This window comes from Tetranychus urticae, chromosome 1 (genome assembly GCF_039701765.1).
Source record: "Tetranychus urticae isolate SD_2017Ah chromosome 1, NJAU_TeUrti_SD_1.0, whole genome shotgun sequence".
Lineage (NCBI taxonomy): Eukaryota > Metazoa > Arthropoda > Arachnida > Trombidiformes > Tetranychidae > Tetranychus > Tetranychus urticae.
Genome location: NC_142958.1, coordinates 29,477,015 through 29,502,846, shown reverse-complemented (window position 1 = coordinate 29,502,846; position 25,832 = coordinate 29,477,015). Strand labels below are relative to the sequence as shown.

At 30.0% G+C, this 25,832-nt stretch overlaps 2 protein-coding genes across 5 annotated transcripts in view; both read right to left on the bottom strand.

Moving 5' to 3' along the window:
• Window positions 1–17,753, bottom strand: part of LOC107361756 (uncharacterized) — a 49,444-nt gene extending 31,691 nt beyond the window's left edge. For 2 of the 4 annotated variants that reach the window (XM_015928643.3, XM_089266369.1), the window contains exons 1-2: window positions 17,536–17,753; window positions 16,377–17,327 (exon numbers count right to left, since the gene is read on the bottom strand). In XM_015928643.3, coding sequence (XP_015784129.1) covers window positions 16,377–16,408 — 32 coding nt within the window. In that variant the 5' untranslated portion in view covers window positions 16,409–17,327; window positions 17,536–17,753. The remainder of the gene's footprint in view (window positions 1–16,376; window positions 17,328–17,535) is intronic. The other 2 variants (XM_025160788.2, XM_015928644.3) reach the window with 1 other exon arrangement.
• A 442-nt stretch (window positions 17,754–18,195) lies between these two features.
• LOC107362064 (sorting nexin-14) lies at window positions 18,196–21,345 on the bottom strand. Its single transcript, XM_015929061.3, has one exon. The coding sequence runs from the start codon at window positions 21,067–21,069 to the stop codon at window positions 18,286–18,288; it is 2,784 nt and encodes a 927-aa protein (XP_015784547.1). The 5' UTR covers window positions 21,070–21,345; the 3' UTR covers window positions 18,196–18,285.
• Window positions 21,346–25,832: the final 4,487 nt, after the last annotated feature.

Here is a 25,832-nt window from a genome sequence, read left to right as displayed (position 1 = left end):
TCAACTGTTCACACTTGCTTTTTTGTTGCATTGTTAATTGGTGTACCCTGTCAATGTTTATCAGGTTAAATCAATTAAATGCAATCTCACAATCATGCTAATCAACAACGGCAACCATTTGATTAATATTTTAACCAGCAACTTTCAGCTGCTTCATGCTACTGATTGTAGGTAGAAACGGTTAAAACTTAATCTTTAACCTCCTTCAACATGGCTTATCATCCTCTTATCAAGACTCTTGATAATAATTTACAGCGACTCTTCAAGTTTTTTTATCAAAAAAGAGATCAAAGTTGCATTAACTTCAATTATTAATACATGTCATTAGGTAAAGCATTCAAATAATCAGTTCACTCTTGATTTCAATGTGAACCAAAGAGTAACAAGAGACTGCACGAGAATAGAAGACCTCAAATTGAGATAAAAATAAGTTAACAATCGGTTGATAGATGGCTCTAATTAAAGAAAGACAAGAAATAAGAATTGTGAAAAATTATAAAAAAATTAACTTTTAATTTGAAGAGATAATTCAAAGAGGTTAATTTTTACTTTCTTTTCCCCTTTCTTTTCTCTTTCAATCAGACCCATCTATCAACCGATTGAGGAGCTAGCCCCTTATCTCAATTTGAGGTCTTCTATTCTCGTGCTATCTCTTGCTCCTCTTTGATGTGAACAGTTTAACTCACTGTGATTGTTGACAACAAATTGAATATATTTACAGAAGCGATGTTTCAGCGACTAAAGCTAATAAAATTTCAACCAATTTGAGTAAAGCTAATTACAATTTCAAAGGCTGCTTGCCATTAGTAAAGGTTAAGTCAAAGTTTAACCGACTTGGAGGCAAAGCTACGCATCATTTTGCCTCATAATACATAACCTTATAGCTCTATGATTTACATCTTTGGACTGTGATCTTGATCAACATGTTGAGGAAAAATAATATTTGAAAATTTATGATTCGTTGAAATTACAATTAGCTTAAAGTCATAATCAAACAGAAGCTTAAACGATACCAAATGTAACAATTTTATTCATTACAATGATTAATCTGACGATTGTAATTGATTTGATTGTGAACAACAAACATGTTATTTTCTTTAACGATCTTAACGATGATTTCAATGCAACACACACAGTTGATGAAGCGAAGATGTTCAGTAAAGCAATCAATTGTGAGAAATATTTGAAACCAGAAACAGTTAATCAGTGAGAAAAGTAGAAATAATTAATTCCGATTTGGCAAATGTTTAGTTGCTAAAAAGGGCTGTAAATATCGACTCTTATTCAATGTTTTGATTGATAGTCAACTCTTTAGCAAGGAAAACACATCTTTTTATTTATAATTTTGCCATTCTCCCATGAAAAAATATTAACTCAAAGTAATTAATGATGATATTAAGTAGTCTACAATATCTTGAAACCAATGAGAAACAATAAATCAATCCATTTTTCCCTTCAGATTTGCCTTGTAAACACCTAAGGCAAATCAATGAAAGCAATCTTTGTTACTCCATTTAATCATATGTAATAAAGATAAGCCAATAACAATACACAATTGAGAGTAACTTTCACCTTGCTTCAGGGAGATTTGGACCAATCTAGATAATCTGATTATGATAAAAAGCCAGCAACGATATTGATCAATTCACACAATTTATTGGACTCATTGGGATTGAATGGGAAAATTGTATCGGAATGAAAAATGATGGACTACAATGAACTGGAATGGTGAACAAAAATGAGGAAGAAGATTAAGGTGAATAGGAATTTGAGTTTGAATAATTTTACAGCGTTAATCATGAAAAGACAATCAGTGAAACAATTTACATTCTTGTGAGAAGGCAATGGCCCCTTGTTAACCCGTTGGTTCCTTAATACCAAAATATCATTATAACCTCCATCAGACTGACAATTTACGCACGGATAAGTATTTCCTTTGCTTTATCACCATCAACATCATCATCAACATCATTACCCTTGAGGGTGAAAATTAACTTTCATAGATTCAATGATGTTACACTTAGTAAACAGTTATGACTTTCAACAATAAAAAAGGGAAGAAGAAAAAAAAAGAGTTGAAATGAATCACAATGCACATCACTTTGACTCTTACCTACAGCAGCAACAGAAGCAACACCATTTAACATTCCTTGTAACTATTCATCTTCATGGTAATAATTGTCAAAATGCTGAATTCGGGTTGGAATTAGTTTTTACTTTTGTTGACAACAATTGTTGAAACAGATTATGTGAGAGCAAAAATGGTTTACAAATCAAGGGTAAAATGCAAATATCCTTTACATTTGTTTACCTTTGCCTGTTTTTTTGTGTAATCACTGAAAAGTAACAAAATTTTGGCTTCTCAACACAACATTAACTTTCATACCTTCACGTCAAGAGGATACCTTGATGGGAAAGCACAGAATCTTAATCAATTATTGGCTGCTTAGCAATTACAGCATAACTCAATTTACAAAATGATTCAGTTGCAGGTGAAGTGTTGAAAGATTGGCTGAATTTAAATTAATGATCATTCTTCAATTGAAGCACACAGGGTTGAAATCATTGACTGACACAACATTGCATCAAACTATTTTGCATTATTATTGTAACAAGAAATTGATAAAACTTTCAAGAGTTTATTTCATACTTAAAGTTCCTGTTCATTAGTTGAATAAAGTTCAACTTGGCTCATGTAAAGTTGCACTCAAGTTATCATTATTATTGTAATGCGATATTGATGAGACTAAAAGTATAAGTTCAATGTTAATAGGAAACAATAGTTGATATAAATATGAATTTTAATACATTTAGGGCCGATCCGATGAACTAAAATGTTTGTCAAAATGTTTGTTTATTGGCAATGTTTGTTAAAATTAATCAATTTTGATTAATGTCATTTTAAATCTTAATTAGAAAGCGCCATCTTTTGTTTTTTAATGATTTTAAAAGATAACTAAAAATAATTTATAATCAAAAAGATAAGAAATGCAATCTGAAAAAATGTAAAGGCGCATGAATAAAATGATTGTTAATTTTTTGATCGGACAGTGTTAATGTTGATGACGTAACAAAATCAAACAAACATTGCCTACTAACAAAGATTTAAACAACATTTTAAACATTTTTTAGTTCATCGGATCGGCCCTTAAATGTTACCTTGTAGTTGTTCAAATAAAGGTATCAATTTGAACAAACAAAAAGGTTTTCATGTGATCAAGTCAAGGAAATAAAGGGTTTAGAAAGTGTAAAAAAAGGTAAAAGATAAGGCAACAATGGAAGGTAACAGACAAATTCTGGGTCAGAATTATTCAGATTGCATCAAATTGAAGCAGACATTTTCATGTTTATTTTGTGCGGATGACCAAGAGATGGGAAAAACAATGAACGATCAAAGTTAAATGATGAATAAATTTGCTTGAGTAAACTACAAATTTGGATCATTTTAGATTGAAATCAATGTAGAGATGAAATTATGATTACTATGGTCAGTTAAAGTGTTACCTTGTACTCAACAGGTAAAAGCGTGATAATGTTGATCTTGTTATGAAGACCAGTTTTTGTTTTGTTTCACTTTTGCCCACAATTTAATGGTAAATGTTTCCGGATTAATTTTGCTTTCAAAGTTAATTAAAACTATTTAAACATAATGAGTAGCTTTTCAAGTGTTATTTAATGCTAATGAAACAATCAAATTAATCAACAGTTTCATTGAAATCAAACATTCAACTGGAAAAAATATTAACAAATACATTTACAGGCAAATTCAACCAACAATTTACAACAGGAATTAAGCATTGCAAGTGTTAATTGTTACAATCAGCATTTCAAGGTTTTCATTTTGTAACCATTTCTTGTAACCAACAATTAGATCAGGCAAATTAATAAACTAATAAAAGCTAATTGTTCAAGCCTCTCGATTGAAATTAATGACTGCTAATCAATTTGATTGAGATTTGATAAAAGCTACGTTTTTGGGTTAAGAAAAGTGAACATTTGAATGTTGATTTATAAAAATATAATCAAATTTAATTTTTTAATTTCCTAATTATTCATCGTTATTAAAGGATTGAAATGAGTAAAAAATTTGAAGTCTAAATGAAGCAAAAGGTAAATATGAATATAAGACAAAAGTTGCTTTTCTTCATCAACATCATCAACTCATCACGTCCAGTTAATTATAATTGTGTTATTATTAATAATAATGGACCACCAAGGCTAATAGTTAATATTAATGTATATTTAAAGTACATGAATAGATATTCGAGAAAAGGTTCTAAAAAATCGGGTTAATTGTTGCAGGTTTTTGGTTGATGGTGATGATGAAAATAAACATGAACAAGTTCAACATAAACTACAGAATGGTGATCAACACACCTTGGATCAAAGTTTAAATGCAATTGAATGTGAAAACTTTAAATTTGTGATAAAGGCTTATTTAGTGGTGAAACCTAAATTTTTACATCAATTCAACAATCAATAACAATCAATAAACAAGCAACACTACCTACTAAAGGTAAAAATAAGGCAACACAAAAGATATGAACAAAAAAATGGATTCAATTGAATTTACAGTTGATTATTAAATGACCAAACCTTTTAGCCATTTGCTGAAACATTGATGAAAAAATGCAAAATGATGCAAAAATTTTTCCAGCTAAATCAATGATTCTGTTTGTACATGAAATACATGAAAATATGAAGCGTCAACAAAAAATGATAAAACATTGAAACATTGTTTCGATTGTAAAAAATGAATTTTGAAATTGCAATAACAGTTTCTGTTAACCAAACTGGTTTTTGTTGGCAAAAAACATCTGATCAAATGTAATTTGTTAAATTGTGAGCAAGATAAATACGGAAATTAGTTTCTTAATTATTGGCATTGTTGGTGATTAACAGCAATTTTAATTTTGATTCATTGCTGAAATAGACTGAAGCTTTTGAACATTGTTTCTGAACTTGACTTGTATGTCTTTGTATGGCTGCTGTTGAGTTGGATTATCATTGTATTTTTGGTAAGGTCAAAATGGTCATTGGTTCTGACCATTTTGTTTGAACATTATTGTGCATTATTAAACCTGTTGAAACAATTGAATTATTTTCGCAACATTGTCAACTAATATTTAACAAGGAGTTGCAAGTCTGACTTTGTTTCACCTGCAATGCAAACTTACACCTTGAACAATATCAAATAATATAGCTTGTTATTAAAGCTGGAAATGATTTTCAACTGTTTAAGCTTTTACATTTCTTTCAACCCAATGTCAACAGTTGAAACTGTGAACATGATTTGAATTGTTTATAATCATTACAACCATAAATTTAATGACAATTGTTTCCGGTTTCATCACAGAGGGTAACAAAGAGGACATTTGTTGACAGGTAACTTAAATGATGAAAATGATGACAAAAGGCAACATCAAGATGTAACCATGTGTAACGAGGTATTTATGTCAAATTGTATTGTCATTTGATGACCAATAAAATTGGATCAATAACCTGATGCCCTTGCAATTCACTATTCATGGCAATTAATCAACACAGGTATTTCACCTTAAGCACAGAGCACCAACCGAGATGAAACTAATCTTCATCTTGAGTTTATATCAAAACGCAAATTCACCAAATCGTGGCTTCTGTTATGGCCTTTGCAAGCATCTTCATGTTACCAGAAAATTGAAGCTGAATACAAATGATTATTATTCAAATCTATCAAAATCTGGTTAAGGTTCAATGTGATTTACCCATTAAAATGATTAGTATTTTGGGTTTTCAACTTTTTTATCAATATTATAATAAACTTCAAATTTTGATCTAATCAAATTGAGTTCAATGATTTCAAGCTTAATCATGATATTTTCGGTATCGAGTTTTAAATGAACACTTTGAGATAATCAGTTTTCATGCTTTTCTGGTTTTTCATTTTTACCTTCAATCCTTTCAATCCATTTTTAAGGTTAATTTGCTTGTTTCCTGGTTTCCCATTTCACTAGATTTCAATTTCATCTCTTGCTGTTAATCAGTTAATCATACAGTTAAATATAACAATTAACGGGACAATTGATTGCATTTAATAAATGTGATTCGCTTTGAATAGTGAATGTAAAAATATCAATAAAATTACTCAGGTAAACGCAAACAATTAATTAGCTTTCAATGAGCTGGAAACAATTGCATTATATTGTCATCAGAATTCTTTCATTGCTTTGATTGTTGATTTTAAATTATGTTAAATCATCATTAAGATGAGGTTTGGATTATCAAGATAATCAAATTAAAGTGCATAAATGATTAAAGTTACAATTGATTTAAATATCGTGAGATTCAAGATTTTGTTGATTGGAAAAGCAGAACTTTTCATTATCTTTTGATTGAGTAAATGCGATGAAAAATTGTTTTCCACTGAATCACTCAATTAACTTAATTGACAGTTTATCGTGAAAGTTAACCTTCGTATCAATGGATGAATCAAGGCAAGGAAAACAATAACCATAATTATACAAACATTTATAAATAAGTTTCACCAATTTCATGATAATCAAAAAGGTTAACAGTTAAACGTTTCAAGTTTTAAGATTGACTTTTGATAAAAGATAATAACTTCATTGAGATTAATTTGCATTAAACTCTGTTGACCTTTATTATGATTTAAAGCATTTCATGATTAACAGAGTTTGTGATGAAAATCACTGTTGATCACTGGGAATACCAGGTAAACGTTAATAACAATCAGATAAAAATTGCTATAATTAACATCAAGATGAACTGATTGTAAACTCTTTATGAATTAACCATTTGGTGCAAACTAAGCCTAAAGGATTTGGTTAGACAATCACAGTTGAGCGGAAAAATTTGGCCAAATTAAAGTTCCTAATATTTCAACGATTTGCTCAAAGGTATTATATGAATTTTGAATCTTCATTTTCAGTTAATCGTGAGATTAGGTAAAACAGTTTGATTATAATTTTGATTTGATTGATTTAAATGTTATTTAACACTTGAGTTTCAGATGAAACTTGAAGTTTGATTAAAATTGCGTTTCCACCAAAACTCAAGTTATCATCAAATTATGATAACTAAATGATAATGTTCATAATGATAGTAATTATGATGAATTAATCAAGATAATGCTTGAATGTTTGCCCGTTTGGCCTAAATTTTGCAACATTTTGGCAGGAAAAATATGTTTTTCAACCAAATCTCTGTAACCCAAAAAAAGCGATAACCTGAAAACTGGTAAAGTGTAAACCAGGAAAAGTTGAGATGCCATTTAAAGATGCAATTAAATGTGATTTACCATCAACATTTGAAATTACAATTAACTGTTGCTTCAACTAATTACTGTAATGATTGATTGAAAATATCAATTGAACATATCAATAAGGTGAGTCTGGGAATTGATTAAAAATAAATAATCAAATTGAGGTGAAATTAATAAGGTAAAAAGGATTGAGAAAATTTTTTATTTACTTTTCATGCGTTTGGATGAAATTGAAACTGAAATGATAAACAAATAACAGGGTTGAACAGGTATATCATGAAAGTACACATGAACACACAAACGCACACCAAAACCAGCAACAAATGATTATAACCAGAAAACCATCAACATAAAAACAAGAGAAAAAATTTGTTGTTTTTTCTGTAGTTGAAAAGCCATTTACTTGAGACGTTTTTTTTCACAAGAAAAACATTAAATCTCGAGCTTTTTCAAGCTACTCTCATCTACAGATCTCATCATAATCATGATTCCCTGTAATCACTTTCAATATCATTAAAATTCCTTAAAGCCAACCACTTTGAAGCATTTTTTTACTCAATCCACAGAAAAGTCATTTATAACAATTGAAATGATAATTTTTGAAAAATTACTTGAACCCATTTGGAAATGTTTATCGCCTAATGATCATGGCTATGGTGTTTATCATGAGGGTGATGATAATTTTAATGAATAAACTCAACAATAAAGTGAAAGTATAAACCAAAAAGTGTATCAACAGAGCATGAAAATTGACCAAATTTTATGTTAAAAAAGGCAAAATTGTAAAAAGAAACAAAAGTTTATTTTAAAGTGATTCATGTAACGATAAAAGCAATAGCTTATTAAATGCATTTTCATTTTTTTGATGGTTCCTTTTGCATCAGTTATAAATAGTTTTGTGCATGTTTTGGACTGTAATGGTTATTGATTATTTACAGATCAATAGTTAACCATTTTAGGAATCAAAATAAATCAAATTGCATATTGAAAGGATTGATTCTGTGAACACTGAAAATGGAACCAAAGAAAAGGAAATTAAATTTTTCCAAATTTTCCTGTTTCATCTTCTTGCTAATCATCAACACAAACAAATGGAAACAATTACCGTTGGTTAATTGATCAAGTTTAATGCCTAATTGGGTGAACAAATGAAATTGAAAGTTCTCATGATTCAACAGCATTCATACAAACTCAGCCTCGGATCATCAGACTTTTTCAACGTCATCAAAATTACCATAAACATCACAATTATCATCATCTTATAAATTGTTAAGAACTTTTTGAATAACAAAAAGTTATAACAAAAAAAGGGAAACATTAAAGATTGATAAACTTTACTCAATGTCATTGTAAGCTTCTTAAGCTCATTGCTTTAGTCCATCATCATGATTAACTTGAGCTGTAATCAAACTAAATTAATTGCTTTTTATCTTCACCTTTCAATTGTTATTACTTTAAAAGGTAAGATAATTACATGGTATTAGTAGACTATTAATATCAATATGTATTAAAATAATTGGATAATATTATTGAATGAGTAAATTGTTTTTTCGCCATGAAACTGGATAAACTTCTCATCATGAAATATAATGCCATCAGTAGGCTTTTGTAATTTTGATAACATGATTTTGTGTTCAACAATTTTGGGATTATTAATGGTTAACATGTAATTTTAATTGGAAAAGTTGTTCAACTATTTTAGATTGAAATTCAATTTAACTTTTCCTTTTTCTTAATTGTACAAAAGGTTCAAACTGTATGCAATTTTATCATCAAACACGAAAATACAAAAGTCAAGTTTTTAATATTTATGTTCAGAATAGCTGATCAGGATTAATATGTAGGATAATTTGATGAATTGTTAAATAGTTAACAACAACATTAATCATTAATTTGTTTGATAAATGGTATAAAAAAATAACCAAATTTGATTAAAGAAAAAAAATATAAGTGAATAAACTGACAACAGAAATGGTTTCATTAATTGTGAGATTGGTAAGGCCAATTAAGGAAATGGTTAACCTCAGCTGATTACGGTTAATATGGTGGAGGAGGATGTAAATTGTTCAATTTAATTTACTAGTTTCGAGAAAAAAATTCAGCCACAATCATGATTAAAAGTTCGCAACAGAAAAACAAAGTCAAAGTGAAACATCATTTCGGTTAATCAAACCTTAGAGATTTGGTGAAATAATTAGATTGAAAATTTTAATCAAAATGAAAGCTCAATTAAATGCTATTCAATTCTGTTTCATCCAGTTATCTGAAAACCCAAAACCTAAACCTAAAACCTATTCTGATTGATATTGACTATGTTTTGTATAAGAGTTAATAACTCTTTTGAAAATGCCATTCAACTGAGCTGAGTCAATTCTTACATGTATTTCAAAGGTATATCAGATTGAGAGTTCATGGCTTGCCTGAGTGCGAACTCAACATCATCGGGTTATTTTATATTATTGTGATGAAAAATTGAGAAACTGTGAAAGTGTATTGATCTTGGTGATTTGACCCTAGTAAATATTACCTTTTGAGTGAAATTGCAAAGCAAACAAAAATTACCTAACAAAAAATGCTTTTCAATTGACAAGTTGTTCAATAGTCGTTCACAAGACGAGCCATTTAAAAGTGTTTGCAAGACTCAAGCAAGTTTAGGCTTACTGAAAGGCAAAAGGTTACCTAACCCGATGAATACTGCAACTTGGTGTAACTCAATTGATCAGTGTTGTGATAAGATGACAGAATTTGTTGATTTTAAAAAGTCAAGAGCAAAGAAATATCTGCAAACTGAAATAATCGAAGAGTGAAAAAATGAAAATGATTATTGATAAATATCATCTGGAATTTTCATCTCAGGTAAAGTTATAATAATTTTCAATCCAAACAGTTGATAATTTTTCATTTACGGTTATGTTCAGGAGCAAATTGTAATCAAAGTAAATTAGAAGATTGTATTTTGATGGAGAGCATTTCAATGTCCTTCTTTGGTTTTCATTTGATTTTCATTATAATCTTCTCGCTTCTTGCAAGGTTCATCATCATTCTAACGCCTCTATTATACGGTCTTATAAGGATTCTTGTTCATCTCTCTGTAAATGTCTTAAAGTAGCATTTTTAAGTGGGCATTATTTGAATGGTTCATCATCATTATCATCATCCAGTTTTTATTTTGTACTAAGAAGTTGCCAAAAAAATGGGAACTAAAATAAGGATAAGTTTACTATGGGATTTAATTTTGAAGGAGAAGAGTAAATCTTGTTCCTTCTTTTGACTTGAAAATGATTTTTGAAAGACTCAAGAGACAAAGAAAGATGAAGATGATGATGATGATGATAGAGGATATAAGATAGTCTCTTGTAAATACTGTGAATACTAAAGCTTTAGGTTCAAACATTCAAAGTTTTCAACGGTAAAATTGGAATCCAAGAATCTCTTGTTTTTTATCCAATATTTCAATTCATTGTCAGCTTGAATAAACATTTTGAGACCTTTTCAAGTCACAGAATTGCATTGAAATCATTATCATCATGAATGAACTTTTAAATGATATTTTATGTAAAAACATTCCAATAATGACAATAATTCATTTCATTATTTCATACCTTCAACACACATTATCATATCGATTCAAATGAGAAGTCATTTCTTTTGTCAAAACAATTTAAATAATGAAGATTCATCATCGCTATTTACATAATTAATGGGTTCAATGGTTCAAAGTTGAACTTGATAAATCAGGATAAGATTTATAAACTTGAATAAAGAACAATCAAGGAATGAAAAGGATTGATAGAACTACAATTTGATTGCGATTAAATCATTGAAAATAATCTCGACTCTTGTCAAGTCTCTTATCAGTTTTGTTCAGTTATTTACACTTTCAATAGATTCTTTTATTCAGGTATTTATCACCTAGATTCTGTCAACAATCGGTAACATTTCAAAGACAGGATAAGTGATAAATGCTAAGGTGATTCAACATGATGATAATCATGGTGAAAAGTGATGAAAATAATAAACTAATAATGGTGAAAATTGTTGATGAATGAACATGAAAATGAGTATAATTTATTTGATAATGAAACATTGAAAAGAATCTAAAATGTATTCAATTTGATTCAGGAAACATTTCAAGGTAACTTTATCCTGTGAGATTTCAATGAATCTTTCAAACTTACATTATCATCAATCACACCATGTTTAATCAAAATTTAACATTTCAAGTTGAACTGAAAAACATTTCGTTGAAGCTCATTTCAAACTTGAATAAATTCATTCATTATAAACCTTTAGATCAATTTTTGATCAAATTTTCCAATTTAAACATTTTGATGTTTCAATGATCAACTCATTTCAATCAAGAAAATTAACTGATAGTTTACAAATGATTGACAGAGGTTGCTGATTTTCAATTAACAAAATATCTATTTGTAAACCTTCATTTAAACCTCATAAATGAAACAGTAAACATCATTACAGAGATATTTTCAGGTAAATTTCAGGGTTAATTTCAACAATTTACAAAAGGTTGAAATAGCTAAAGTTGGAACAATCACTTTAATACAGTAAATTGTTTTATTTTTAAACTACAGTTAAGTGTAACTACCGTTCCATAGTAAACCATAATTACAATGAACACTGGCAAATTGTTTGAAGCATTTGTATTCACTAATCATTAATTGACAGGACCAAGGATTTTGAGTTGATTTTGCACGAAAGAGTTTCATTGTGAGATTGGAATCGACATGAAAGCCTTTTGTAAATGACAAAATCAATTGAATAAAGTCTTCCAGTTTTGAATTATTTTACACTGAACTTTTGATACTGAATGACAGAGTTTAAAAGTTGATGATGAAGATGATGAAAATTGGCGATGAAAAAAGGGACGAAAAGTGAGTGAAAATAAGTTATTTTTTTGTTAAGCCCAAAATGCAATTGAAAATTACAGACCAAAACAGAGTTGTAAAGTTTTCAGGCAAAAATAGGTTACTTTTGTAGCTTCAAGATATGCTCAAGTTAACATCATGAAAGGCACTTTTTTGCTTGTAAATTTTTACGAGACTTGACTATGATTGTAAAATATCTTCAAGATGAAGATGGATGAAGAGGCTGATGAGGAGCAAGTTTTTAAAAAGGAAAGGCTTTCTTCTTGAGGAAAAGGCAAACACTCAAAATACTCATAAATACGAGTTAAAAGGAGAAACACAAAAATGATAGTCAAAGATGTTCACATCTTTTTAAAAATTGTCATCATTTTACCAGAATTTTATAGCAAATAAATGTTGCTAAAATAAAGTAAAAATATTAACGAGAAAATGTAAATAGGAAAATTAATTTCAATTCAATTTCAAGCAATTTTTGGGAAAAAAACGGTTTTCAAGGTTTTCCTTCAAAAGGATTCTGTTTGGGAAAAGGCGATTCCTTTCACAGTTTAATCTGGTTTTTTTCTGGTTAAGTAACAACTGTTAATTGTTTAGTCGATTGTTGTTTAATTGTTAGCACATGTGATGACGTTGTTGTGTCCATCTTGAATGGTTTGTTGGATGAAAAGTGGAAACAACAAAACCTAATATGGCCTTGCATGTGAACGTGTTTTTGAAGTCAATTTGTCCTTTAAAACCTTGAGGTTTGAAATGTACACAAATTGTGAGTGTTAATTTGATTTGTGTAGGTTACAAAGTGAATGATGATGAGGATGATATTGATAATAACATGTTATTTTCAGGTCAAAAGGAAGACAAAGAAATAAGCTCAATTCATTCATAATAATTCATGAAAAGCTTCAAGTGATGCAAAACCTTGAATGTTTCATTGAGACGGTTATGTACAATTTATGATAAAATAACCAGAAAAGGGGGAGAAAAAGGAGGAAATCTCGTGCTTTTTTTCGGTGTATTTTCAACATTACAATCAAGTAAAAGTGTAAACATGTTTAGTCTTGTGATTAAGACTCAGTTGATGATAATGTTTACTGGTTTGGAAGACACATTTTGTCAATATTTTCATGTTTATCATTGTAATAATGACATTTCACTATCTATTCATGAGGCATAAAAATTGAGAATCAATTTTTTTGCTATTCATTAACTGAACCATTGAGAATTGGAAACAATTGAAGACTAAAGAATGGATTTTTGTTGTTGGGACTGAGAAAATGTTTAATCATTATGAATGATTATTGGAATTCAGTTGTAAACCTTTTCTAGACTAAACTTTGAAATTAATATTGATTTCGTCCATTGATTGGTATTGATTGGTATTGATTCAAGTTAATAACAAAGTCAAGTTCAAGGGCAGGTTTACAATCAATTGGATCCAATGATTAAACATAAAGAGTAAATTTGCAAGTTGGAAGCAAAGATTTAATGAACAACTGAAAACATTTTGCATGATAATGGTCAATTAACATTGAAAGTTGAGATGATTTTGAACAAATGTCAGTGTCAACAAAAACATGTAATCATTCATCTGAAAAACTTCATATCAAATGATCAGATGAGAGTAATGATCAAGAAGATGGTTAATGATGAGATGAAAGGCAATCAACATCTTAACCATGAAAATGTGCTGTTGGCTTGATTGTCAAATTGTGAGTGTCAAATGATGTTTTTTTCATCATGATTAAGTTGATTACTAGAGTGGTTAAAGTTAATTTAGTTGAACCAGAAATGTTTGAATTTGTGTAAAAGTATATCAAACGAAAGTTTCAACTCTGGTGATATTAATTTTTCAATTCAAGGATGAATTGAGTTTATGTGAAAGTATAAAAGGTTGATATTGAAGACGTCACAATTTTCATGGAAACTTTCTTTTTCTCTGAAATCAACATGATCGTAAAGATTTTATCCAAAACTATCATTAAAGATAGATGTTATATTTGGTTGATAAAAGGTTTAATAACTCAAGTCCCTTAGGGTTGGTTTTGCATTTCAATGGAAAGTTGAATTGCTTTTTCTGGTTCAAAAGATTGAATCACTTTTACTGTAAAACTGGTTCAATTCTGGTTGACATTTGCACAGATTTGGTAAATTTTTACCTTCGGTTGATGAAAGAGTTTGAGTGAATTAAAGAAATTACTAAAGTGTTTTCATGTGTTTGGTGGAGATTCATGTGGATGATATGAAACAAGGTATGAGGAAAGATTAGGAAAAATTACATTAGAAAGTTAAACTGCAATAAAGTTCAATTAAAGGTTTTTTGTAGGAATCGGGTAAATTGAATGTTAACCAAAAAAATATTGGTAACAATAACATTTCAGAGATTGTTCAATGTTGACACAATGTCAACCTAGTTATAATTAATTTGGGTTATTTAGCAACAATTAAGGTAAATGGATGAAGAAAAAATTGTTAATTTTAGGTTCACTTTGTATCTTTATTGAGATTGACAATTAGCTTTTTGTCAATGTTGATGGTTAACCTGGTTTTGAAATTGTTCAAATTGCTGCTGCTTTGAATTGTTGATTAGTTAATTAATTGGTTGAGTAAAGATGGTGATCAACTAAAAACAATGTTTGACCCAAAGTTGGCGCAGTCAAAAATGTGGTAAATTGTAAAAACTATTGAATTGTTTTTGATGGCAACAAAGGGTTTCTTTTGTGTTCATTTGTTTAATTGTTGATCTACTAATGGTAATGTGCAAACAATTAGTATTAAATATCTAACGATGAATCAATAGATTAAAGGTAATTGTTAATAGGAGACCAAATAGATCAGGAAACATTGAATTAGGATGAATAGTCTGGTAAACAACCAGAGTAATCATAATAACGATCAAAGATCAATATACATTTTGGAAGCAATTGGATTTACGACGTGAATTGAGTGATACTAATTGTCCTTTCAATTGAGATCAGTTTTGCTAATGGATTAAACTGTAAATATTGATGGAAAGTTAATCAGATAATCTTGAATCTTTTCACTCTGAATACTGTTTTTCAACTCACTTTGGTTAGAATGATAATCTTGTGTTACTGAGGGAAAATTGGTGACAAAAACTGAACTGAATCAGAGAAAAAGATGAAATCTTGTTTCCTTTTGTATACATTAACAGGAAAATTATGATAGCATAACAATAAATGAGTAAACATTGATAATGAAAAGCAAATATATGATGAATTGAAATGAGTTTAAATGAGAAAAATGGAAAATATTTTTTCATGGATTTTGGGTTAACAACAAAAAACTGCCTTTAGTATGAATTTGCAATGAAATAAACTAAATTGATGACAATTAGAATGCTTGAAATTAGAGTAAAACGATAGAGGGATGGAAATTGAATTTGAATGGAAGATGGAAAATGATGAGAATTGGAAAGAGCAATCGAATTAAAGCAAAGAATTGATCTGAAACATGGCTTTGTTTGATTAAAATATAGAGGCTATTAACGATTTAGTGATTAACAAAGAATTAAAAATCAGTTTGAGTTTCAAATGCTGTTTTGTAGACTTTTTATGTGCGTAGTTTTTGATGTTTTCATTGAAGTGTTATATTAAAATTCATGCAAGCACATTTTTTACATTTTTATGATCTACATTTAATTTTGAGCTAAAATTATTAAAAGAATTTATTATTAAGATTTGGCTGAGTTAAGGTTTCATCTTTGAAAAACATTTCAACCTTGAATTGGAAGGGTTTAATCAATTCTGATTGCTGAAAGAAAGAGCTAAATAAAGAATCTATTGATTCGGTTGTAAGAGTTCCAGTATAAAACAAAGATGGAAAGTTGAAAATGACTGTCATTAACAGAGAGTTTTGTTAATAGCAGTTAATTCAATTGAAAAATTGAGACTAGCAAAGCTCTGTATTAACTTTAAATGGACCTAGAATTTGATTTGTTCAAGAGATCAATGAACTATTTTTTTGTGTTGATTCAGTGTATGTAGACTAGTGATTTAAAATTCTGGTGGGCAGCTTGATGAATAAATTGTTTCAGTTTCAAGTGATAATCAGGTAATAAAGTGAGTTTGTGTCTTTCGTTAAAGGTTATGAAAGGTTAAAGTAAGTTTAAATAAGATTAAATGTAAAAAGTGAAAATGGCTGTAAAATGTTGTGATTACCTTGATTCTGGATTTAACATTGAAAGGTAAAAAAAGATAACTGAATGAACTTACTTTTTGAGGTGTCGTTTAATTGCACGAATCATAAGTACACTGATAACAATAAGAATAACGTTAAATAACAACAAAAGTTCAACAAATAAACGGTATGCTTGAATGTCTTCAATGGTGATTGTCTTGTAAGATGTTGAGTTGAGAAAATAATCGATGTGTTCAAAGTTAATCACATAATTTGTTAAGCAAAGCTTAGATTAATTAAATCCGAAATTTAGGGTTGCTTCCATGCAGTGAAGATGATTTCTTGTTGATTTCAAGTTTAGAATGAAGATGAGAGCTGAGAATAAAAATAATTTGCAGTTGAGGTGGAGAAAAAAGAAGGTGGAAACACATGGAAAAGGTAAATATGTTAGTTCATCCAACTTGACTGTTAATGTTAACCAAAGATCATATTGAATCCACTTCAATTAGTATTTAACAGAACAAATAAGGAAATAAATTGGGTCACAGCTACCAGCCAAATTAAAGCACACTTCTGTTGTCAAGACATCTTTTGTGGAAATTATGATTTCTTTTTGTTTCATATTTTAACCATTTTTTTGTACAATTTATCCTTGTTTACCATCTCAGTTAGACGAAAGTGGACTTGTAGCGATATGAAATTGAAAAATGACAGGCCAAGAATGATGATGAGGAAATGAGCAGCACAATAAAAAAATAATCAGCGTGAAGAAAATAGTATTGAAGTCAGTATTTGTTGTTACCAGTTAACGGATACTTTGAGTTTTATCTCGTTGAAATTGTAATGTTGTCTAATAGCTTTCTCATTGTTTGAGGAAGAATTAGAATCCAATCATGTGATGTTGATAAATCTGAACCTCATTTAAGTCTGACTGCTGGTAATCGGTCTGATGATCATTATGTGTCTAGAGACAATGATAGTGATGATGGGACAATCCTTTGATGATGTAATGTGATGAAAAATAGAAGGATATGTTGAACGTATAGCTGTGATAAAAATTAGAAACAAGAAGAGTGATGGCAAAAAAATTAAATATTAAAATCAGTTGAAACAATAAAAAAAAGGTTGCGTAAAAGGAAGAACAAAGACAAGGAGAGAAAGGTAGGAAAAATGTAATTCTTGAATCTTATTAACGCTTGATTAAATGGATGAATAATTCAACAGATGGTTGATAAATGTGTGGAAATTAATTACCTTGATTATATTGATAAATGTAAATCCGTTGACATAATAATAATGGAAGAAACTGTAAATTATTTAGAGCTTAATAACAACGTTCTTTTAACTGCCATTCAGTTTGAAACTGCCTCAGCTGATCAATGTTATGATTTCAAAAAAACCGAAAACAAAAGTTACTGTTACTGATGACAGATGACGCTTCAGGTTGTGGACATTATTTTGTATTTCGTTCAAATTGATTGAATTAATGTTGAGTTAATATTTTTTGTTCATATTTTGTTACAGTTTATTAACTAATAACTATTCATTTCTCAAATTTAGATTAATTCTTGTTCGTCATTGTTGTTCTTATTATGTGTGGATCAATTAAACGACGGTGAATTATAAAAAGCAAGCTGTGGTAAAGGATAAGCCAATTGTTGCGGAGTTTCCTATTGAATTGGAAAATTATAGTAAATATTGTTAGCAATATGATTCTTCCATCAACATTTTACATGCTGATCAAAGTGAATTCAAGATTTGTGTCAAGGTTTGAGTTAATCAACTAGGTTTATTAAAATACAAGTACATTTTTATAATACATGTATTGGAGGTCTTCAATGAGGTGAACTGAAAAATTCAATGAGACAAACTTATTCTGCAAAATTTTAGTTTTGCAAAAATAATGTTCAAATGTATTGGTACAAATTATTTGACTTTTATTTCACAGTTTTGAAAAAAATTAAATAAACAAAACTAATAAATCTAAAACAATAGAAGGATATATTAATTATCATCATTAAAAACTTCTGGAAACAAGAGGAGGAATAGCTGGTTAAGAACTATGTAGAGAAATTGTTTGTTTAATTGGGGAAATTGGAAACAGTAATAAAGATGAAATGAGAGTGACGAAGGTGTAAATGGTATGTAATTTAGTTTGGTTTGTATTGCCTTTAGAGCTTCTCTTTCCCTCAATTTACGAAGCTTTTCCTCCTCATTGACATCTCTTGGAGATTTTCGAGCTTCTAGGGTCGACTTTAAATTTTCCAATGCCAAAATGCAATTATCAAGTGAAATGATACTTTTCAATTCACTTTCAAAAAATCTAGTCATTAAAGATTGTACCACGTCTTTACCTAATGGTTCAACTAATTTAAATAAATAATAAACTCGTGAATTGGATTCATCTAAATCGTAAATGCTGCTCATGATAAAAAGTATTAAATCATAAAATGTATTTCCTTTGCCATCACCAATAAAATCACTATTAACAGCGTCGTTGTTAATTTCAAGGTCCGATGGATCTAGTGCATCTTCAAAGCTGTTTGAATTACTTTTAATTCCTAAATTGGTTGTTTCCTTGTCATTCGAGCCAGTATTTCGTTTGTTTTCAGTTGAATTTACAAAATTAAGGATGAAGGGTTGAAGAGATGTTCGCAGATCATTTCCACCTTTCAAAGAGAATGATGAGTTTATATTGCGGATCATTTTCCTGAAATCAACTGAGGTAGAGTTAAACTGATTGGACGATGCGGAAGGTTTGAGGAATGAATGTAGAAGAGATGAAAATTGTAGAGCAGGATTGGACAGGAGTGTTTCCATGAAAGCTTGGAGATCGTTGAGGTTACCCTCAAGAAAAGAAATGTTTGTCTGTGTAACTGGGAAATAGGAAGAACTGGAAAATAAGTTTATGCGTTTTTTAGGTAACTGGAAATCAATTCCTTTGATATTGCCATGAAATTGTCGCAATTTTGATTGAAGAACATGGAACTCATCAAATTCCCTTTGAACATCCCAAGATGTCTCTTCTTTGGTATCATTCACTTTAATCAAATAGATTAAACGATCTTCCTCTTCATCAATTTCTTCGTCATCAAATTCACTCTTGATTCGTTTATCTACTCGATCAACTTTAACTTTCCAAGAACTTAAATCATGGATTACTTGAATATCTTCCTCAACCTTTTCATCCTCTTCTTTAATGGAATCTTTGTCTCTTGCTTCGTCACCATTAGACTTTTTATTTACGTCCGTTATTGATGATATTTGACTAGAGAGAGATAAATTATCACCATCGTTGGCATCGAATGATAAAGATTGAGCAGATCTCGATCCGGCAACTAGTTTAAAATATAGTGAAGATTCGGAAAATAATGGCAAATAGACTCGATCAACAGTATTATAAACTTGATCGTAAGCTTTGTACAACGGATCACTGGTTTGGAGTAGTATAACCTCTTTACGTTCAATTATACTTTTAAGCGACTGTTTGATTGCATCATCATGAAAATGAATATAATCAGGACTTTCATCGTCAAAATATTCTTGGAATAACAGCTCAAGTTCCCTTGTTAAATCAGATTTCTCCTCTTCACTTAGGTCAGGCTTTAATAGGCGGCAGTTGAATGAATCGATAGAGAGCAGAAATTGTAATAAGTTGACGGAGCCTTCCTCTTTCAGGTATTGCATAAAGATAAAAAGTAATTGCTCATCTTTAATTATTTCCTTCAATGAAAGTCCCAAGCAGTTTTCTTCCTTATTTAACTCTTTGATGGGTTTTGAGAAATTTTCCAGTAATTGGCCAAGTGAGTGAGCCTTTACAGTGGAGGAATGCGTGTTTGAAGCAGAAGAAGAGGAAGAAGTTGGTTGACAATTACTGGACAGCTTGGTTTCATCCTCCTTGATACACTTATCGATTTCAGTTACATTCGATATTCCTTCTAATAACAAAATAATGAAGGTATTAAAATAGTATGGATTAGAGATGAGATCCAGGAAAGGTTCTAAGACACAATTAACAATCAGTTCGAGGGAAAAGTGGGCTAAAGTTGAATTGGACAGTAAGGTTGGTGATAATAGTAAGTGATGGCAGCTTTTAACCATGGAATGAAGATAATTTGAATCACAGTAATAATCATTTTCTCGGTAAACTTTGATTACTTGTTCCCGAATGAAGTAAGCCGATCTTGCTTGACGTTTACCTTTCAGGAAGAAATACAAATGTTGTATCAACGAGGTAGGCAAACGTTTGGAGATAAATTCAGATGAATCAACGTTCAATCTCATTCGATTAATTAGATTACCAGTTACAAATGATATGCATCTTCTAACCTCTTGACACAATTTATCATTATTTTTAAGACTATCGACATCATCTAGGCACAAATTGATAATATCTTCGAGAAGCTCATTTAAACAGGAGTTCACAAGAATACGACGATCATGAAATAATCCAACTTTGACTTCAGGACCGTGGCGTAAACATCGCCTCTCTTGACAGATGAAACAAAAATAGATTTCATCTCTTTCTCTAGTCTTGAGAAATTTAATAATTCCTTGTTTTTCCAACGTCTCCTGTAATCCTTGCTTTCTTTTAGGGTTATTACAGTCCAGTAAATATGCCCATGTGAACTGTTTGAAGATGGTTTGATTGGACGATAAACATAGTTTACCGAAAGTGTAAGCCCCGGAAAGCACCAATACCAGAAGAACGATTGAAAACAAACCACCAAAGATTAAATTGAGAAGAACAATGATGGCCGAAAATATCCATAGATTGATCAGTTCCATGACCAAAGAAATGTTCGAGTTGACAACATAACCATCATTAATATTGAAAATTGGCTTGCGTAGTCAATCAATCAGTGTTCGATAGATATAGCACAAACAACATGAAAGAAGAGAGATAAGTTACAACTATGGTTAAAGGTTACCAGTAAACATACAAAAGAGTTAAATCGAACAAGCCTTAAAGCCCAATTTTACTATAATTTGAACAAATAAGGAAAATTTTGCCACAAAATAAATTGAACTCTACAATTGTAACATGTAAACAAACCAAAAAAATAATAACTGTAAATGTTAACTTTCACTAGGTTGCGCTACAAACAGATTTGGAGGAAAATTCAAAATTCAATCAAATCCAAATATTACTCCAAATTTATTTATAAAAGGCTTTTAAAAATCAACCTTAGACTTTAAATATAAACTATTTATAAATTGTACAGAAATTAATTTGAACACAATCTATAAATTTAAAAATATCGATAGAATAATCAATTTATAATAAACATTATCCAACTTGGATTGTACTGATGGAAGGACATAATAAAAGATAAAATATTTTTGCCTCAAAATTTTTCATTCTTTCCACTCACAAACATAAACAATTAAATTGGAATGAAACGCTAATTCCAAATAGAACTATCTTATTCAGATATTTAACTAAAACGCAATAAATCAATCCAAATTATACTCCATCCCAAAGCTGTTTACAAAATACAATGTATAGCAATGATTGTCACAAATCCCACTGTCCAATTCAAACATAACTTGATTTTTTTGCTACTTTACAATTTAAATTCATTCTAATCAGTTAACATTTACCTTTGAGTTTAACAGTTTGCATGGAGTCAACAAGGGAATTCCAGGGAATATCAAAGAGATTTTCTCTTTCATATTATCTGATCAAAAGGCAACTTTACTGGCTATCATATTTACCTTTACCCATTCCATGGTACAACAAACCTGTGTCGATCTTTTTTTATCTTATTTCGTTTACCTTCTTATCAAGGTTGATAATTTTCATTTTCGTGCCTCTTGAACCACTTTTAGCGCTTTATTTGGGCGATTTTGCCTACAATTTGGATTCTTTACATGATATTATTTGTTCGATGGTTTCATTCTGGCTTGCAGCTATATTAACTTCTTTCCATTTGCTCGATCAAACAAACAGATCGGTAAAATTACAGGCCTGGTTCACTCCTTTATCGACTTTAGAAAAGGGAAAAGATCATTTCTTCAAGAAGCCAAATAATAAATTGGTCTTTGCGGCAAATCTGTTATTTACCAACCTCAAAACGTCGCTTGTGTGTTGTCCGTCTTTTGTTTTTTGCCTTTACATTCCTCATATGATCACCAATTATGCGAATGGTCAACTCGTAATTGTACTCCTTGTTCATGGAGTTACAATTGCAATGGCTGGCTTTATGGGCATTTGTTATATTGTCAGCTTGAGTTATTTCTTTGCCTTTTATGCTTTCCTTATTGGACAAAAGTTGAGTTATATTGCAGAAATATTTAAAACCCAAATTGAGCGAACGACTAAATCCTATCGAAAAATTGTATCAAACTCTGATCAGTTAATTTCCCTGGTAAAGCAAGTATATTGTGCTGATTTGTTTTGGTCAAAAGTAAACTCAATCGTTTTCTTCGCTACATTTTTCCCTCAAATTTTGATTGTATATTCAGTTTTCTTTGTACCATTAAATGCCGTGCATTTTATAAGTCTAATTGGACTTGGATCTATCAACTTTACTTGTGGACTGTCTGTCAATTTTGTTTGTGGAGTTCATGCAAGATCAAAGGTAACTCATGAAATTATAATTGTTCACCAAACAATCTAAAATTTTCTCTCCAATCGATAGCTAAATGATTGTCAAAAGCAGTTAATTCGGGTTATTTTCATAAAGGATGCTAAACTCAGAGTGCCATTTAAAATAAAGCTTCTGATAATCTCTGAATATTTATTGCCAAGAAAACTGTTTGCCATTTTTGGAGCTTTGGAGATGAATAGCTTAAACTATTTACTGGTAAATAGACATTGAAACAAACTAATAACGCATTGATCTTTGATCATTTTATTTCATTCTATTAATATATCAAATTATTTTCATAGGTTTTCATCGAAATGGCGATTCATTTATTGCTTGTTATTCTTAATGCAAATCGTAAATGATATGGATATCGCTTGCTGTAAATGGTCAAACTCAGAATAAAGAGTTGCGTGGAGTTCGTACTCAACTTGTGATTGGTGTTATTTTTCAATCCATACAATATAAGGCATAAACTTATAAAGGCAAAACATCAAATTTTTGTGTAAAAATTGTAACTAAACGGAAAGGATTCTAAGGAAAATTTCTGCACAGACTGAAATCTACGATTAAACTACATGCCCGAAAAATAGTCAGAGGTTACTGAGAAATTCCCGTTTGAACAGGGTAGGGGAAAAATGCAGAGTCCGTATCTCGTAGCGTTGTGTTTGGGGAAAAACTTTTTGGTTATTTAGTTTGATGGTTTATTGTTGGACTAGGAATATATGCAAAACTGTCTTTCGAGTAAAGAGTTTGGTTAATAATCTGGTGCCTCAACTGTACTAAAAGAGACCAAATGAGATATTTTGAAGTCAATTTCATCAATAATTCAGCATTTGCGTCTTTAAATGTGGATTGAATTTATCGTACACAGTGAAAATAAATTTGCGATCAGTCATGATCGGGGGCTAAACTTGTACTTGTAATGTTTAAATGATTAAAATTTAATAATAAAGACTGAGATGATTGAGAAATAATGTCGATAATTTGAAGCTACAATCTAGATTATATATTTTTTGAAAGATCTCCGTGTCTTTACACGCGTGATCCGAATGAGATCAAAACCGAGAATCCACATCGAATAGCATAATAATAAAATCTCTTGCATCTACAATCGATGAAAAATTGACCTTTATTAGTTGACACATATCATTGTATCTCACAATATATTGACCTGAAAATTATGATATCATAACAATAAATGAGTAAACATGAAAAGCAAATATCATGATATATGATGAGTTTTAATGAGAAAAAATAGAAATATTTTGACTAGATTTTGGGTTAATAACAATTAACAACAATTTAGGAACTAAATCAATCTGAGTTGGCAAATTTTAAAGTTTCATGGACTTCTTATGATTGTTTTGTGGATCAATAAGGAATAGTTTCTTAAAACTCTTTTAATTTCTGGACTGTTTCTGGATTTTAATGGACTGCAAATTTATAGATAAAGGGCCTTAAGAATCAACCTAAGACTTAAAATAATGAAACTATGAATAAATTGTACAGAATCAATAAATTTCAAAATATCGATAGAATAATCAATTTATAATAAACATTATCCAACTTGGATTGTACTGATGAAAAGACACAATAAAGATCAAATATTTTACCTAGAATTTTTCATTATTTTCACTTCATTTCACAAATAGAACCAATTAAATTAGGATAAAACGCTAATTCCACTTATTCAGATATTTATCTAAAACGCAATAAATCAATCCAAATTATTGCTCCATTTCAAAGCTGTTTACAAAATATAGCAATGATTATTACAAATCGCACACCCAAACATCCCTTGGATTTTTCGCTACTTGATAATTTAAATCCATTTTCATCAGTTAACATTTACTTTTGAGTTTAACAGTTTTCATGGAGTCCAAAAGGGAATTCCTCGTATCAAAACGATATACTCTTTCATATTATCTGATCAAAAGGCAACTGTACTGGATATCATATTTACCTTTACCCATTCCATGGTACAATAAATATGTGTCAACCTTTTGTTATTTTGTTTCCTCTATTTGCTTATCAAGGTTAATAATTTTCATTTTTGTGCCTCTTGAACCAACTTTGGCACTTTATTTAGGAGATTTTGCCTACAATTTGGATTCTTTACATGATATTATTTGTTCGATGGTTTCATTCTGGCTCGTAGCTATATTAATTTCTTTCCATCTGCTCGATCAAACAAACAGATCGGTAAAATTGCAAGCTTGGTTCTTTCGTTTATCGATCTTGGATAAAGGAAAAGATCATTTCTTTAAAAAACCAAATAATAAATTGGCATTTGCTTCAAAGCTTTTATTTATCAACCTTAAAACGTCGCTTGTGTGTTGTCCGTCTTTTGCTTTTTGCCTTTATATTCCTCATATAATCAACAATTATTCAAATGCTACACTCGTAATTGTACTCCTTGTTCATGGACTAATACTGGTAATGGCTGCCTTTATGGGCATATGCTTCATTGCCAGTTTCGGCTATTTGTTTGCCTTTTATGCTTTCCTTATTGGACAAAAGTTGAGATACATTACAAGAGTATTTAAATTCCAAATTGAACAAACGACTAAATCCTATCGAAAAATTGTATCAAACTCTGATCATTTGGTTTCTCTGGTAAAGCAAGTATATTGTGCTGATTTGTTTTGGTCAAAAGCAAACTCAATCGTTTTCTTTGCTACATTTTTCCCTCAAATTTTGATTGTATATTCAGTTTTCTTTGTACCATTAAATGCCGTCCATTTTATAAGTCTAATTGGACTCGGATCTATCAACTTTACTTGTGGACTGTCTGTCAATTTTGTTTGTGGAGTTCATGCAAGATCAAAGGTAACCCATATAATTATCATTTGTACCTTTTAATTGTCATTTTTTCTCTCCAATCGATAGCTAAATGACTGTCAAAAGCAGTTAATTCGGGTTATTTTCATCAAAGATGCTAAACTCAGAGTGCCACTT